Raw genomic sequence first — 16563 nt, 5'->3', positions numbered from 1 at the left:
AGAGGTCCCCAGCTGGGGCCCAGCTTTCCCACCCTGTCCCCTCAGGAATCTCTCCCCTGGGACGCCTGTGCCTTTCCTGAGCCTGTGGAAATGTTGGTTTCCTCCACCTCCCCAGCATGATAGACTGTGAGGGAATAGGGTGATAGTGGCTCTAGAACTCCCCAGCTGACTCAGTGAACCTCTCTGTACTACCCCCACCAGCATGCCTGGAACCCAAACAGGGCACAGCTGAGAGGCTTCTCCCATGGGCCCTCCTACGCCGCCAGTGAGGAAGTTGCAGGAGGCAACCCAGAGGGGCAGGAAGAACACAGGAGGGAGGGGACGCTGTACTCCCATAGCAGAGATGCCTGAGGGAGAGGGAGGGAGACAATTCGGGATGAGCTGAGTTACCTCCTGCCACCTGTCCTGTAACACCCCCCATCAGTCTCCCTCTTCTGTCCTCCTTACACCATCCCCATCTTGGGTCTATCCACACTCTCCTTGCTGTGGTCCTCATTCCCCGACATCCGCCCCTTTCCCATATAGCTGTGTTTCATGCCCTTCGGCCCCCTTGGACAGGCCAGCAGGATGCAGACTCCTCTAGGACAAACACACTCAGATCACCCCAAAATGGAAAGCGGGATCTGAGATAACAGAAACCAACTCCTAAAAGTCAGAAAACATGGCAATCCCCTCCCTTCCTGTCTTCTCAGTCTCTTTTGGAACATATGGTTGTATTGTATGCACCTTTTTGTCTCCAAAGTAACCCTTACCTGGTCCACATCTCCCTATTATCCCACCATCAGAACATCTGAATTGGAGCATGGGGGCTTCCTTAGTGGAGGACTCCAGTAGGGGATGAGGAGCCAGGAGAGAAGGTGTATGGGGTACATGTCTGCCCCGGATGTCTGTCTTTCTGAGTAGCCCAGTGTGTCTCCATCTTATGCCAAAGAGGGAGGGAGACCTGGGTGGGGAGGGACTCCCCCTACCAGGACACTTGAAGGGTCAGGTGCACCAATTCCCATCCCCACTACCACTACCTTCTGTTCCTGGGCTATTGTCCCCTGTTGCCTCCATTCGAATGCTCTTTCCCCAGATCTTCCCAGGGCTACTTCCTCTGGAAGTCATCTGGGTCTCAGTTCAAATGTCATATCTTCCAAGATCTTCCCTAAAGCCACCACCCTCCCCCCAAAAAACACACACACAACATTCTATGCCACAGCCCTTGCTGTATTTTCTGCTTACTGCTTACTGATTTTATCTTACTGCTGGTTTTTTTTTTGGGGGGGGGGGTTGTATTATTTTGTTTTTTAGATGGAGTTTCGCTCTTGTTGCCCAGGCTGGAGTACAATGGTGCCATCTCGGCTCACCGCAAACTCTGCCTCCCGGGTTCAAGTGATTCTCCTGCCTCAGCTTCCCAAGTAACTGGGATTACAGGCATTCACCACCACGCCTGGCTAATTTTGTATTTTTAGTAGAGACGAGGTTTTACCATGTCGGCCAGGCTGGTCTCGAACTCCTGACCTCAGGTGATCCGCCCGCCTTGGCCTCCCAAAGTGCAGGGATTACAGTCGTGAGCCACTGCACCCGGCCTAATTTTTGTATTTTTAGTAGAGACAGGGTTTCACCATGTTGGCCAGGCTGGTCTTGAACTCCTGACCTCAAGAGCTCCACCCACCTCAGCCTCCCTAAGTGCTGGGATTACAGGGGTGAACCACCAGGCCCGGCCTGATCTTATCTTACTTATTAATTTGTTGACATGGTAATTGTCCCTGTCACGTCTCACCCTCAGGATGAATGTTTCCTGAGGGCAAGGACCTTGTCTTTTTCATGTCTGTATGCCCAGATCCTAGAACAATGCCTGGCACATTGAAGGCACTCAATAAATAGGTATAATTGAATTAAACACAGAGATGATTGGCTGGTCAGTAAAGGGCCTTTATTGCTGCCTTTTTTTTTTTTTTTTTTTTTTTTTTGAGACAGGGTCTTGCTTTGTCACCCAAGCTGGAGTGCAGTGATGCAAACATGGCACATTGCAGCCTCCACCTCCCGGGTTTAAGCTATCCTCTTGCCTCAGCATCCCAAGTAGCTGGGACTATAGGCGCATGCCACTATGCCTGGGTAAATTTTGTATTTTTTGTAGAGACAGGGTTTCATTATGCTTCCCAGGCTGGTCTCAAACTCCTGAGTTCAAGTGATCCGCCCACCTCGACCTCCCAAAGTGCTGGGATTACGGGTGCGAGCCACTGTGCCCGGCCCTGATTGCCCTTTTTATTCTTCTCGCTGCATTTTCATCGCCTGCCTGAGCCCCAGGCATTGCCCAGTCTGCAGCGGTCCCCAGCCACAGCTGCTACAAACCCACCACCATTGCCACCACCACTACCTCAGAGCCCTCAGGAACTGTGAGTGGGCTGACACACTCAGGTCTTGCACATGACCTTCAAGCCCCTGTTCCCAACAGAATTGACCCCTGCTCTGGACCTCTTTCCAAGCAGCCCCATCCCCCTTATGAAACCACACTTGGAGACCACTGCTCCTATAAGCACACACTTCCCTAGAGAGCCTCAGTACAAATGCACCACTATTTATTGAGGGTTCCCCACGTCAGGCACCCTGCTAGGGGAGTCTCCAATGTCATGGACTGCCAAACACCAGTGCTCTCTGCCTCTGAGTCTCCCGGAGTCCCTGTGCCTCCTGCAGTCAATGTGACAGCGTCGGTCCTGGGCAAGTTGCTCTGCTGAAGGGGGAGGCCTTGTTCCCGGCTGGGACCCCCTGCCAGTCACTGTCCACCTTGCTATCTCTGTCCCTCACCTCCTCTGGTATCATGCGAGGCATTTGCTCATCTGGAAACTGATACTCTGGATAGGGTTGGGCAGCCACACCCGCTCTCCGATCTCTCCCCACTGTTTGGCCCAGTGTTTCCGTGAGAGGATCAGGACAAAGGCAAAAAAGCCCAGGAGGTTCACTGGCTGGCCTGTGATCCACAGCTCCCGTTTCTTCACCCAGATGCAGGATCTGATGTGGTTCCGAAGCTCAAGGCTGAGGCTGGTTGGTGGATTATACTTCAAGTTGGGGAATCTGCAGGCAGGAATTATGGAGGCCAGCGTTTGGGGCAAGAAGGGCCTGCAGACTTCAGGGGCCTCAGGACCCAGCTACTGGCCATCTTCAGTCCCTTGGGCTCCTCTGCCAGGTTGTTGGCTGCTCCATAACATTGCCCCGCACCTGCCATGGAACCCTGGCCTCCAAGAGACCCAGAGCTCAGGGCTCTCATCCCCTGGGTGCCAAGCCACACCCAGCACAGTCTCTTCTGGAGCTCAGACTTAGCATCTTTCTTGGAGCAAGTAATAGGAAAAATGAGAGGTAAAGGAAGAAACGGAGCATTTGTGGGTGAGGAACACAATCACCACGGTCGGCAGAATGCCTTCCCTGATACATATACACACATATCTACACATGCAAGTGCACACATGCAGATTTTCTGAGACACACACTCTGAATTCTTCTGGAAGAGAAGAACTGACTTGAGAGGGAACAGGAAGTATCCATGAATGGAAACTAGTATTTCCCGGACTCAAAAGACAGGACCAGTCATTGCTGCAGAACCAATCAGGGTGACTACTGGTCTCTTGGGCCCAGATCACCATTTTCTTTGGCTGGTTGGCTTCCTGCTGATTCCTGTTCACAATTTTATCCTAGGACTTTATCTCCAATGAGGCCCTTTTTTAACTGCCATGACCTAGATTTATCTTCCTTGGCCTTGAGCATAGCAGGAATAGTCATTGGCCGTAAGCTCAGCCAGCTCAGTACTAAGCTTCTGTCTCCATTGGCCGCACATTCAAGGCATCCTCATTCATTCTTATTGCTGTGGGCTCAGGAGGCCGTTTTCATTGGCTGCCCTGTCCTGAAGCTCGATCTCTATTGGTTGCCACGAGAGGTAGTATCTCCACTGACAGTGAATGCAATGGATGAATGGGCTTTGTTCTCTCCGTGCCCCACTGGTAGGTGTCTCCCAACATGTGCCCCCTCCTCAGCCTGCATTAGGGTGGGGGGGCATTGGGGGTGCCTGAAGAAGGCCCAACAGCCTCAAGAAGCCTCTGGTGCTGGCGAAGGTGCCTCCTCCTTTCGTGTTCCCCTGTGACTTCACACACCAGCTGGGCAGGGAAGGCCCCAGGAAGCCCCTTCAGCCAACCTGGGGGAAGAGAGACAGGGGATCCAGTGAGGTGGGGACAGGAAGCAGGTGAAGAGGGAAAGGGGGCCTCATGGGTTCTCAGGCCCTTGGGGTCATTGTAGGTGTGGGAATTCATGGACAAGCCTGGAGCATCAGTAGAAAGGGCATCAGAAGTGGAGGTGACAGCAGCTTGGAGAGGGTCTGGGCTGCTCCTCCGTCAAGCCCTGCAGTGGCTGCTCATGTCACTTGGAGTAAGAGGTGGAGTCCTTGCAGGGACCTGTCAGGTCCTGCGTGATCCCATCCCTGCCACTTTTGTGACCTCATTTGCTTCTCCTCCTTTCTCTCTCCTGCTGGCCACACTGGCCTCCTTACAGTTCCTCAGCCACACACCAACCACAGGGCCTTTGCACTGCCTGCTGCCTCCAGCTGGGACATTCTTCCCCCAGACACCATGGGCCTAAATTAGCTCCATCAAGCTTCATGCTGCCTTCTCAGTGAGGTCCACCTTGGCCTCCCTATTGAAAATTTCATGCTGCCCAACCCTGGAACTCCTGAACTTCTTTGCTCTGCTCACTTTTTTTTTTCCCCCATAACACTCCTCACCTTCACGTGTACTTTATAATTTACTTATCTATTTTGCTCATTCTTTATCGTCTGCCTCCTCTGCTAGAACATGGCTCCAGCCAGGAAGGAAGTTTGATTCACAGTCCCTAGAACAGCGAGTGGCACTTCGTAGGTGCTTAATAAATATTTACTGAATGAATAAATGAAACACGGCCAGGCGCAGTGGCTCATGCCTGTAATCATAGCACTTTGAGAGGCTGAGGCAGGAGGATCACTTGAGCCCAGGAGTTCAAGACCAGCCTGAACAACATAGTGAGACCCCCACCTCCATTAAAAAAAAAAAGAAAGAAAGAAGGCCGGGCACCGGAGGCTCATGCCTATAATCCCAGCACCTTGGGAGGTGAAAGCAGACAGATCACTTGAGGTCAGGAGTTCAAGACCAGCCTGGCCAACATGGTGAAATCCCATCTCTACCAAAAATACAAAAATTAGCCAGGCTTGGTGGCGGGTGCCTGTAATTCCAGCTACTTGGGAGGTTGAGGCAGGAGAATCCTTTGAACCCGGGAGGCGGAGGTTGCAGTGAGCCGAGCTCACACCACTGCACTCTAGCCTGGCTGACAGAATGAGAATCTGTCTCAAACAATAATAATAATAATAAATACAAAATAAATAAATGAAAGACGGTCTCACCTTCAGGGGTCTTGTGCAGGTGTTTGGGGGCAGCCCTGGACTCCAGACTCCGTCCTTCAGTTTTGGCAGGTATAGATGGCTCTGAACACAGTTCCTGGGAACAGTCTGGTTGGGGGTGGGTGACTTTAAAGTGATTCTGTTTAGCTTCTCCCCCATATTGCTCTAAGACTCATTTTTTCTTCCCTCCTCCCATCTAGGGGGATACTCACCACAGTCCTCATAGATGGTGTCTGGGGAGCAGGGAAGAGGGCCTGGGGTCGGGAAGGCTCCTAGCCAGCGCTGCATGTCTGATCTGGTGGGGACATTGGGAAGTGTCACAGATGGCCCAAGAGATCCTCTGGGGCTGAGGCAGGAGCCACAGAAGAGAGAGACTGGGGAAGTCGGAGGAGCTCTGAGAGGTCAGATAAGCGTCCCAAGGGTGTTTTCCGAAGGAGACACAACTCACAGGGAAGAAGCTTGGAGTAGCCGGTGGGTGGGGCGACCCTGGTGGTTGCTGAGAAGGGAGAGGCGGAAGGTAGGGGGTCCAGATGGATCCGGAACCTGCTGGGCCTGGACCAGGGAGCGATGGGCATAGTCCAGAACCTGTAGCCGCTGCCCACTGCCCAGGGATGAGGTCGTTCAGAAGGACAGCAGGGGTCCCACTGGACCCCTCCTGCCCACGCCAGACTGGGCTCCTTCCTTCCCTAGGACTCACCTCTTAGGCTGAGTGATGAGCAGCAGGTCACTGAAGAGCAGCAGGCAAAGAGGGGTGAAGCGGGGGCGCGAGGCAAAGAGCACGCCCCCCCGCCGGCACCCTAACTCGGTCAGCTCTCCCTGGAACTCCAGGCGCCGTGACCAGGAGACTAGGGGCAGGGCCTGGGAGGAAGCAGAGGCAGAGGAGGTTCTAGCAGCAGCAGCAGCAGCAGCAGCACCGTGGGGCAGGGCAAGATGGGGAGCCTGGGCAGGGATGTACCTTGACTTTATGGAAGCGCAGCCTTTGGGTGAGCCGGATCAGCTCTTCAGTCTGCTTCATGCGCCCCACCTCAGCGCTGCAACGCTCGATGATCTAGGTAAGGGGATCTGTGTTACCCCCCCCCCCAGCGGCCAGACCCCTACTCCCTACCATTTCTCTCTACCACCTTGTCACCTCCCCCTACTTCAGTGTCCCTCCTGCCCACCTTGCTGACAGCACCCAGGGCCTTCTGGGCATTCTCCTGACGGCTGGACCCCTCTTCTGTCTGGCGCAGGATATTCTGGGGACAAGGAGGAAGGGTGACTGGGCCCCCTGCTCTGTGGCCCTGGGATTCAGAGGGGCCACAGCTCAGAGGACCTGCCTGCTTTGGCCAATTTCAACAAGGCTGACAGACCTCATCATTCACCATCTGCAGAACCCTAAGCAAGTCCTGTTACCTCTCTGAGCCTCAGCTTCCCCATCTGTAAAATGGGGCTAATATCCACCTAGCATATCAATAGCATTGTTTTGAGGATTCAAGAAGGTAATCTATGTAAAGTGCTTAGCATCGTTCTTGGTACGTATTAAATGTTGAAAAGAAGGTTCCTATTTTTTTTTTTCAGAGTCTGGCTCTATCACCCAGGCTGGAGCGCAATGGCGCGATCTCGGCTCACTGCAACTTCTGCCTCCCAGGTTCAAGTGATTCTCCTGCCTCAGCCTCCCAAGTAGCTGGGATTACAGACATGCGCCACCACGCCCGGCTAATTTTTTGTATTTTTAGTAGAGATGGGGTTTCACCATGTTGGCCAGGCTGGTCTTGAACTCCTGACCTCAGATGATCCACCCGCCTCAGCCTCCCAAAGTGCTGGGATTACAGGCGTGAGCCACTGCGCCCGGCCCGAAGGTTCCTATTATTTTAATAATTATTAACCAGGCCCGGCGTGGTGGCTCAAGCCTGTAATCCCAGCACTTTGGGAGGCCGAGACGGGCGGATCACGAGGTCAGGAGATCGAGACCATCCTGGCTAACACGGTGAAACCCCGTCTCTACTAAAAAATACAAAAAACTAGCCGGGCGAGGTGGCGGGCGCCTATAGTCCCAGCTACTTGGGAGGCTGAGGCAGGAGAATGGCGTAAACCCAGGAGGCGGAGCTTGCACTGAGCTGAGATCCGGCCACTGCACTCCAGCCTGGGCGGCAGAGCAAGACTCCGTCTCAAAAAAAAAAAAAAAAAAAAAAAAAAATTAACCAAAACTGTTAGTGCAGGCAATATAGCAGAGTAACTAAGAGTGCTTAATTACAATTTTTTCTCCATCAATTATTTCTATATGACCTGGGACAAGTTATGTGACCTGTACCTTAGCTTTCTCATCTCTAAAGTAGGACAAATAATAGTTCCTACGCTCACACAGTTGTGGGTAAGGTTACACAGGTGTATAGCACTAAGAACCATTCCTAGAAAGCTCAATAGCTGTTGAGCTATTATGATTAGTATCATTATTATTGTGCTGTCTACACTGGAGATAGATAAAGCTGAATAAGATCATAAAGACACTAAAATCTAGTTGGGAACTCTTCACATAAAGATCCCCTCATTCGCTGGGCTCAGTGTCTCACGCCTATAAGGCCAGAGCTTTGAGAAGCTGAGATAGGAGGACTGCTTGAGGCCAGGAGTTCAAGACCAGCCTAGCCAACGTAGTGAGACCCTGTCTCTATAAAAATAAAAATTAATAAATAGCAGGGCATGGTGACATTGTGGTCCCAGGCTGAGGCATGAGGATCCCTTGAGCCCAGGAATTTGAGGCTGCAGTGAGCTGTGATTGTACCACTACTCTAAAGATCCCCATATTGGGTGACCTGGTTAGAAAGGAGTCTCCATGGCCGGGCGCGGTGGCTCACGCCTGTAATCCCAGCACTTTGGGAGGCTGAGGCAGGCAGATCACAAGGTCAGGAGATCGAGACCACGGTGAAACTCTGTCTCTACTAAAAATACAAAAAATTAGCCGGACATGGTGGCGGGCGCCTGTAGTCCCAGCTACTCGGGAGGCTGAGGCAGGAGAATGGTGTGAACCCAGGAGGCGGAGCTTGCAGTGAGCCGAGATCACGCCACTGCACTCCAGCCTGGTGGACAGAGCGAGACTCCATCTCAGAAAAAAAAAAAAGAAAAAGAAAGGAATCTCTACTTTGCAATAGAAGACAGCATGTCAGCTGGGAGCGGTGGCTCATGCCTATAATCCCAGCACTTTGGGAGGCCAAGGTGGGCAGATCACGAGGTCAGGAGATGGAGACCATCCTGGCTACCATGGTGAAACCCTGTCTCTACTAAAAATACAAAAAATTAGCCGGGTGTTGTGGCGGACGCCTGTAGTCCCAGCTACTCAGGAGGCTGAGGCAGGAGAATGGTGTGAACCAGGGAGGCGGAGCTTGCAGTGAGCCGAGATCATGCCACTGTACTCCAGCCTGAGCGACAGAGCAAGACTCCATCTCAAAAAAAAGAAAAGAAGAAGAAGGAGGAGGAGAAGAGTGTCTCAAACTTTTTTTTCCCAGTATCACTCCACTAGGATGCCTTTTTTAGATAATTTTCCCTAAACATCCCTCTCACCATGAAAGTTTAATTCTACAGATCTACTAGAACTCTGTTTATGCACTAAAGCTTAATGGAGTACAACTGTTGGAATAACTAAGATTATTTTCACCCCCAAAGAACCAATTTTTGCCCCCTTGGGGGTTATATCACCCCAGTTGGGAAGGCATGTTGGTAGAAGAATACAGCCAGAGACAATCTCAAAAACCACTCACACACTCCCCCCTGAGACCCAGCAAGCAGAAGGGACTTGCCCAAGGTCACTCAGACAGTCAGTGGCAGAGCTAGGTGTGGAACGCCTGTCTCCAGCCAGAGGCCCTTTCCCTGCACCTGGACCTGGAGGCAGTCCAGGTAAGGGGAAGAGCGCACAGGGCCCCTAAGGCAGGGCGTGGTGGATCCTAGGCTGAGACACCCAGATTCGTAGTTATGATTTGGGGGATTTTATGTTTAAGGTGGAGTAGTGCGTGGTGATAACTGGAGGGCCAAGAAGCCCTCAGGAGAGTTCTCCGATGGGGTTGGTGGGGCAGAAACTGCTGCAGCCGGACGGGTACCTGCAGTAGCATGCGAAGCCGGGTGATGCGCTGGAAGGGCAGTAGCAGGAAGGACGGCAGCGGGAGCCGCTCACACTTAGGGAGGCTCTGCAGCCGGCGCAGCTCGGCGGAGAAGCGCACGTTGGTGTCCCTGCAGAAGCAAGAGTGGTTAGCGGCTGCCTGGAGGCCCTAGTGCCCCAGCCTGCTGTGGCGTCGACCCCACCCCTCTCTCCAGCTTCCTCCACACCCCTGGGACACTCACATGAGGCGGCTGTAGGTCTCCTCCTGATACTGTTGGTTCCGCACATAATCCACATACACCGAGAAAGGCCCCACAGCGTGGGCATGCACCACATCACACAGGTCGCTGATGTGGGGGGAAGAGCGCACACGGGACAGGAGCGTTGCTAGAAACCTGAAGGAATTGGGGAAGCAAGCAATGGGGCGGGGCAGAGAGCCAGGTCTCCCGGGTTCTTGAGAGAAGGGCTGGGAACCAACTGGGTCAGTAGAAGGAAGGACCTGGGCCCGGGAGAGAGGAAAGGGCGTGCCCAGCAGCCTAAGGGCAGGTTCCCTGGAAGTACAGGAAGCCACTGACCGTTCGCTGACTCCCTGGACTCGCTGCACATTGGAGAAGAGTGTGTGGTGATCACGGGGGGTGAGCGTGTCCCGGAGTGCCTGGCTCAGCACGAAGGTGTCGGTCAGCAGCCGCAGGGAGCGCAGGTAGGAAGCCTCGGACGTTACCACCTCGAAAAGACTCTAGAAAGAAGAGCAGGCAATCGTGGGAAGCCAGGACCCTGGGCCCTCCTCCCCGACGTCTGACCCATGCAGCCCGCCCAACCCCAGCACCCTCCTCCCGTCTCCCACTTCCAGCTCCCACCTCCTGCATGCGCCTCTCCTGGGGGCTGAGGGTATCCAGAAGGCCGCTTGTTTGCACAGCCGGAAGCTCCTGCCACAGGGTGTTGCGAGGTCCAGGGGGTCGTGGGAAAGTGGGCGCATCTCCAGCATTTGCTGGAGAAGGACTCCCATCCTCACCGACCCCCCACAGCTCCTCTGACAGCACGGCTGCTCGGTAGGTCTGGTACAGAGGTTCTAGAGGGCAAACATAGCACTTCAGGGAAGCCCAGGGCCCCCAAACTCTTCCCCCACTGCTTGATGGTCACAGCAGGGACCCTCAGGTCCAGAGGCCCTCACCATCCTGCAGGGGCAGCTCCCAGTTCTGCTCCTTCAGCACCTCTAGCCCCTCCTCTTCCCTGTGGAGAAAGAAAGGGAAGGGAGTCCCCAGGGCCACGACTACTGCCTGCCGCAGAGTGCTTGTTGTTCCCATGCTGGACAGGGCAACCCACATGCAGGTTGGATGTAGGGATCCTGACGGCTCCCTACGTCAAATCTCAGGCTTTTTGTTTTGTTTGAAGGGGAAAGACAAGGTCTCGCTATGTTGCCCAGGCTGGTCTTAAATTCTTGGCCTCAAGCAATCCTGCCACCTCGGCCTTGCAAAGTGTCAGGATTACAGGCGTGAGCTACTTTGCCGGCCCAAATGCCAGATCTTTTTATGTGTCTTTTAGAGAGGAGCCCCTGAACTAAGTGGGCCCCATTCCTATCTCAACTATTGTAGACCAGAGACTTCTGAGTCTCCTTCTCAGCCCTCTCACATAGCAACCATTGTCTGGAATGCCCTATTTGTGTGTCAAGGAAGCTCAGCGTGGTGGACTACACTCTCACACCTCCCACCAGCACGTGTAGCCCCTTATCTCCCCTGCTCTGGTCATCGGCACCACCACACCTCCATTTCTGATAACAACGGTGAATCTAAGATAATTAACAAGCCTGAATAGCATAGAAGAGATGGTCATGATTGCCAAATAGATTTTCAGACAATAATTACAATAGAAGCTCAAGGTGAGGGAAGGGAATTAAAGTGGTACACTTACTCTGGGTCCGGCTCTTCACAATATCATATCCCCACGATTCCATGAAGTGGTTTCTATGCTTAGCCCCATGTCATAGATGAGGACACTGAGACTCACGAAGGCTAAAGACCTTCTTCTTTTTTTTTTTTTTTTTTTTTTTTTTTTTGAGACAGAGTTTCTCTCTTGTCGCCCAGGCTGGAGTGCAGTGGCGCAATCTTGGCTCCTTGCAACCTCCGCCTCCCGGGTTCAAGCGATTCTCCTGCCTCAGCCTCCCAAGTAGCTGGGATTACAGGCGCCCGACATGACGCCCAGCTAATTTTTGTATTTTTAGTAGAAACGGGGTTTCACCATGTTAGCCAAGCTGATCTTGAACTCCTAACCTCAGGTGATCCTCCCGCCTCAGCCTCCCAAAGGGCTGGGATTACAGACATGAGCCACCATGCCGGGCCTTCTATAAGATCACAGAATTGATAAGGGCCAGAGCTGGGATTTGAAACAATGGCTGCTTATCTCTAGAGCCCTGGCCCTTGTCCCCTCACCTTTGTGCAGGTGGGATTTAGCTGGAGCTGAAGGTTAGTCTGCCCTCAGGTAGAAGCATGGTGGGGAGAGAACCAGGGAATAGGGGTGGGGATGTTCGGTACCTCCCCTCCACAGTTGCTGGAGGAGCGTTCCGAGGAGCTTCATCAGGACTGTCCCCTAGAGAGAGAAGCCAGAGTGAAGAGAAAAAAACTCAAGGATCCCCAGCCCAGGACTCCCAGCTCTAGCCTCAGTGGAAACAGTTACTATAAAAACTGCAACTCTCATCAGCACCAGAGCAGCAGCTGGTAGGGAAGCAAAGAACCCAGGGCCTGTTGGGGATTGTAGTTTGTTGGGGTTTTAGTCCCCCCTGCCCCTCTCTTATCCCCTCACAGCCCAGAGGTCCACTCCCCCAGGCCCTGCACCTGTTTGGATTCCATCTTCAGAAGGCAGATCAAGATCTGGCTGTGGGGGGTCCCCGAAAATGGTGACGTCCTGCCTGCCACGAGTTGGTTTGGGAGGCTTGAGGGGTGGCAGGAGTTTGCGCTCGGCAGTGGAGCGGTAGGATGTGAGGACAACAGCAGGGTGACCGATGCTTGGAGGGTTGGGGCGGGAGCGAGAGGTCCGCAGCGGGGAGGCCCGACGGGGGACCCTGGGGACCTCCTCATAGCCCCCCACAGGCACCCATCTGAGCTCCAGGCCAGGTCGGGTGGTGTGGCAGACACAGGGGCAGCAGGGAGGGCAGGCCAGGCCAGCATCTGTGGGAGATGGATAGCCTAAGGAGAAAGCCCTTGGGGCCCAGCCCCATCCCTGAGACCATAGACCTCATCTCCATCTTTAACCTGCCCAGCAACTGCAACACCAAGGTTGAGGCATCTGTAGATCTCGTCCACCCTGACTCCCTTCAAATCCTGACATACTGAAACCAGATATCCCAAACATTAAATCCATTTCTGAAAAGGTAGCCCCTGAAAGTTGTTAGCACTGAAAACGAAGAAGATGGGTGGATTGAGGTCACCCAGCGCCACCCCCCTACACTCACCTGGAGCACCGTTCTCCTGGGACCCACTCCCGGGGAGGGGAGCTTCTCTCTCCCCATTCACATCTGCTCTCGCTTGGAGACCTGGCTCCGGGGCATCTGCATCCTGAGCCCGGCCTTCAGCACCCCCTTCAAACCTGCCAGCCAGCCTCCTCACAGTGCCAGGGGCTGAGGCAGAGCCATTCTGAGCCAGGACCCCGGCCATGGGGAGCAGAGGCGTGCGGGGTGACCCAGAAGGCTTGGGTGGGGGGACTGGAGACCGGGGAGCAGGTTCTGGGGAGGCGGAGCGCCGGGACACTGGACTAGGTGTGGGGGTGCTGGAAGGTGACTCTGGGGAAGTCTGGGAGTCGAGGCTGGTTCTAGAAGCTGAGGAGGGCAAAAGAGCAGGGGGCTTGAGGGATGCAGCTGGGGGCTCCCAGAAGATGGGGGTGCACATTGGGGTTGGTGCCTCATTGGAGGTTCGGGGAAGTTCTTGTGGAGAGGAGCCGTTGTGGGGAGGCCCTGAGGACTGGGCAGCCCTGGAACGAGAAGGAGGGCGGGGGCGGATGATCCGAGGGGGCTTCTGCGTGGGGGGTGTTGCTGCAGGAAGGGACTGGGCTGACATCTTCCTCTGTGGTCTTCAAAGGGGTGGGGTGCTCTGCTGGAGTCATCCCCTGAGGAGGAGGGAGGGAAACAGAAAAACCCTTAGTGCCCTGCAGGGTGGATAAACTGAGGCCACTGGAAGGCAGGATTTTGAAGTCAGGAGGGAAAGCTGGTGTGGCGGTTTCAGAGAATCCATAAAACTCAATACGGGGGATCCCCTTTGCTAGTACAACCACTCTGTGTCTGCCTACTGAACCACGTGTCCGTGGGGTGTGTTGTGGAGGTTTGTGTGTGGTTGTGGTAGGGGAGTGGCACGGTGTATTGTGCGAGTTCTGTGCTTGCCGGGTGGGTGTGCAGGGGGAGAGTGCAGTGGACAGTGTGTGGCCTGTGGCCCGTGAGGAAGTTCTCAGTGTGAGTGTCTGAGATAGCGGTGGCAGGGTGGGTGTGCGATGTGTGTTCTGTGCTGTCTGGGTCTGGGTGCCGTGGGTGCGCCTGTCTGCCAGGCCTGGGCTGCGAGGCATGCATCACTGTTTCCCTGCTCCACCGGCCCTCCGCCCCCCATTTCCCAGTTCCTCTCTCCGGACTCTCCCTTTCCGGATTATTTTTAGTCTCCTTTTCCTGCCATCAAGATTCCTGGAGCCTCTGACCCCCGGAGATGAGGAGGCCCTGGCTCAGTCTCTCCTGTCCTGCGTCTGATCATCCCCGCCTGCCCTTGGGTCTGGTCACAGAGAGAAGCCCAGCACAGGCATGACTCTTGCTGGGAGGCCTGGGGAGGTGGCTGGGAGAGCCAGCTTAAGGAGAGGCCAGGGTTTCTCTTCCTCCCTCGAGGAAGGAGGCTACAGTCCCAAGAAGGCTGCAGGGTCAGGGCTGGGAAGCAGGGGAACCCCCAAACTCCCTTCAGGGGTCAGCAGGAGAGTCAGACCCCTCCAGGCCTCGGATTGGGTCCTTGAGAAATGATGAGGGGGAACAAGGGGGTTGTAAATGACGGGTCTTGCAGCTCAGTGGCCTCTGTGTTCTGGCAGAAAGTCACTTAGCAAAGTGACCCACACAGTGGTCTTGACCACTGGCCAGCTCCTCCCCAGCCCCTACCCCTCAGGGATCCCACCCCCTCTCGGGTACCTGCATTTACTTCCTTCCGTACCCCCCACTCAGGAATCCAGGTACTCGGGCCCCAAACACTCACCCTTGAATCCCCTCCACTCTCAGTCACCTCCCAGGGCTGAGTGAGTAGGGGCAGGAAACAGGAATCAGATCCGCCTCCCAACCGGACACCGCCCCCCCAACAAACCACACCACGCTCCACATGCGCACATCACACGGGGCCCCAGGAGACAGAGGTATCCAGGGTCTCAGAGGTTAACGGGCTCTGGGGAAAAGCTGAAATTCAGGCATGGAAAATGTGTGTGCAGGTTCTACCTGAACAGCTGTGTAGATGGGGGCTCACAGGAGTGAGGTGGACAGGGATGGGGATAAGGACAAGACCGCAATGGCACAGAGCATGGGTAACTGGACGCCTCTGTCTCAGCTAAGGGATACTGCGTGCGTCCTTCCACGGCGAGTCTCACCATCTTTCCCAGGACTCGCACCACCACCTGTCTCTTCAGCCGGGCGTGCGCCAACCCCTCTTTCACCCCGAGGGACCCTCCCGCAGGCCTCCCTCCTTAACTCTGCAGGAGGTCCCCATGAATTTACCTTTATCTTTTTGGAATCAGTTGCTATTTTCAGCGTGTCCTGGCTGCCCCTTGGAGCAAGGAATGCGGGGCTGAGGTCTCCAAATGTCTGTTCCTGTGATTCTGGGGCGGGAGCTCAGGGCCCAGATTGAGATCTCTGCGGAGGAAGCCAGTTCCTCAGCCCCACCCAGCCATTGTGTCTGGCGTGTGTGTGTGTGTGTGTGTGTGTGTGTTGGGCGGGGGAGGGGGGCAGGAGGTAGTACTGAGGGGAGGAGAGGTGTGGACTTGGGATCTGTCTCCTCCAGGGAGGTATAACATTTGCAGGGGGCCCAGGCGTCATTGTTCACCCTTATAATCCCAGTACTCCAGCACTTTGGGAGGGCAAGGTGGGAGGACTAGCCTGGGCAACATAGTGTGATCCTGTCTCTACAAAAGATTTTTTTAAAATTAGCCATGGACAGGCCAGGCGAAGTGGCTTATGTCTGTAATCCCAGCACTCGGGGAGGCCGAGGCAGGCAGATCACCTGAGGTCAGGAGTTCGAGACCAGCCTGGCCAACATGGTAAAACCCTGTCTCTACTAAAAATACAAAAAAAATTAGCTACTTGGGAGGCTGAGGCAGGAGAATTGCTTGAACATGGGAGGCAAAGGTTGCAGTGAGCTGCGATGGCACCATTGCACTCCAGCTTGGCCAACAAGAGTGAAATTCCATCTCAAAAGAAAAAAAAAATAGCTATAGCGGCACACATTTGTGGTCTCAGTTACACAGGAGGCTGAGGTGGGAACATCGCTTGAGCCTAGGAGTTGGACTCTACAGTGAGCTGTGATTGCACCACTGCACTTCAGCCTGGGCAACAGAGCAATATGCTGTCTGAAAACAACAATAAAGAATGTGCAGAGGTCGGGTGCAGTGGCTCATGTCTGTAATCCCAGCACTTTGGAAGGCCAAGGCAGGAGAATCACTTGAACCCAGGAGGCAGAGGTTGCAATGAGCCAAGATCCTGCCACTGCACTCCAGCCTAGGCAACAGAGCAAGACTCCATCTCAAAAAATATAAAAATAAAAAGTGTCCCAGGAGTGGTGGCTCACACCTGTAATCCTAGCAGATTGGGAGGCCGAGGTGAGTGGATCACCTGAGGTCAGAAGTTCGAGACCAGCCTGGCCAACATGGTGAAACTCCATCTCTACTTTAAAAAAAAAAAATACAAAAATTAGCTGAGCATGGTGGCGGGTGCCTGTAATCCCAACTACTCTGGAGGCTGAGGAGACAGAATCCCTCGAACCCAGGAGGCGGCAATTGCAGTGAGCCGAGATCGTGCCATTGCACTCCAGCCTGGGCAACAAGAGTGAAACTCCATCTCAAAAAAAAGAAAAAAAAAGAAATTAGCCGGGCAAGGTGGCACTCC

At 54.2% G+C, this 16563-nt stretch overlaps 1 protein-coding gene across 3 annotated transcripts; it reads right to left on the bottom strand.

Annotated features, from left to right (window-relative positions):
• Nucleotides 1–2542: 2542 nt before the first annotated feature.
• Nucleotides 2543–15292, bottom strand: ARHGEF15 (Rho guanine nucleotide exchange factor 15). 3 transcript variants are annotated; one of them, XR_747881.2, is made up of 16 exons: nucleotides 15181–15292; nucleotides 12910–13559; nucleotides 12293–12625; nucleotides 11993–12047; nucleotides 10636–10694; nucleotides 10322–10533; nucleotides 10040–10200; nucleotides 9707–9859; nucleotides 9466–9595; nucleotides 6559–6633; nucleotides 6354–6446; nucleotides 6096–6256; nucleotides 5847–5950; nucleotides 5611–5693; nucleotides 5402–5506; nucleotides 2543–4168 (listed from the first exon to the last, which is right to left on the bottom strand). XR_747881.2 is itself a non-coding variant. In XM_010362434.2 (16 exons), exons 2-16 carry the CDS (start codon nucleotides 13508–13510, stop codon nucleotides 4017–4019), a joined length of 2526 nt encoding a protein of 841 aa, XP_010360736.1. In that variant the 5' UTR covers nucleotides 13511–13559; nucleotides 15181–15292; the 3' UTR covers nucleotides 2543–4016. The 3 variants fall into 3 exon arrangements, 2 of the variants coding, with proteins under 2 accessions (XP_010360736.1, XP_010360737.1); XM_010362434.2 differs by having other exon boundaries at nucleotides 5847–5999; XM_010362435.1 differs by lacking the exon at nucleotides 15181–15292 and adding an exon at nucleotides 14672–14713 and having other exon boundaries at nucleotides 5847–5999.
• Between the last annotated feature and the right edge of the window lie 1271 nt (nucleotides 15293–16563).

Source organism: Rhinopithecus roxellana, chromosome 19, assembly GCF_007565055.1.
Source record: "Rhinopithecus roxellana isolate Shanxi Qingling chromosome 19, ASM756505v1, whole genome shotgun sequence".
NCBI classification, from domain to species: domain Eukaryota; kingdom Metazoa; phylum Chordata; class Mammalia; order Primates; family Cercopithecidae; genus Rhinopithecus; species Rhinopithecus roxellana.
Note: the sequence above shows the minus strand (reverse complement) of the source record. Positions and strands in the feature narration are given on the sequence as shown.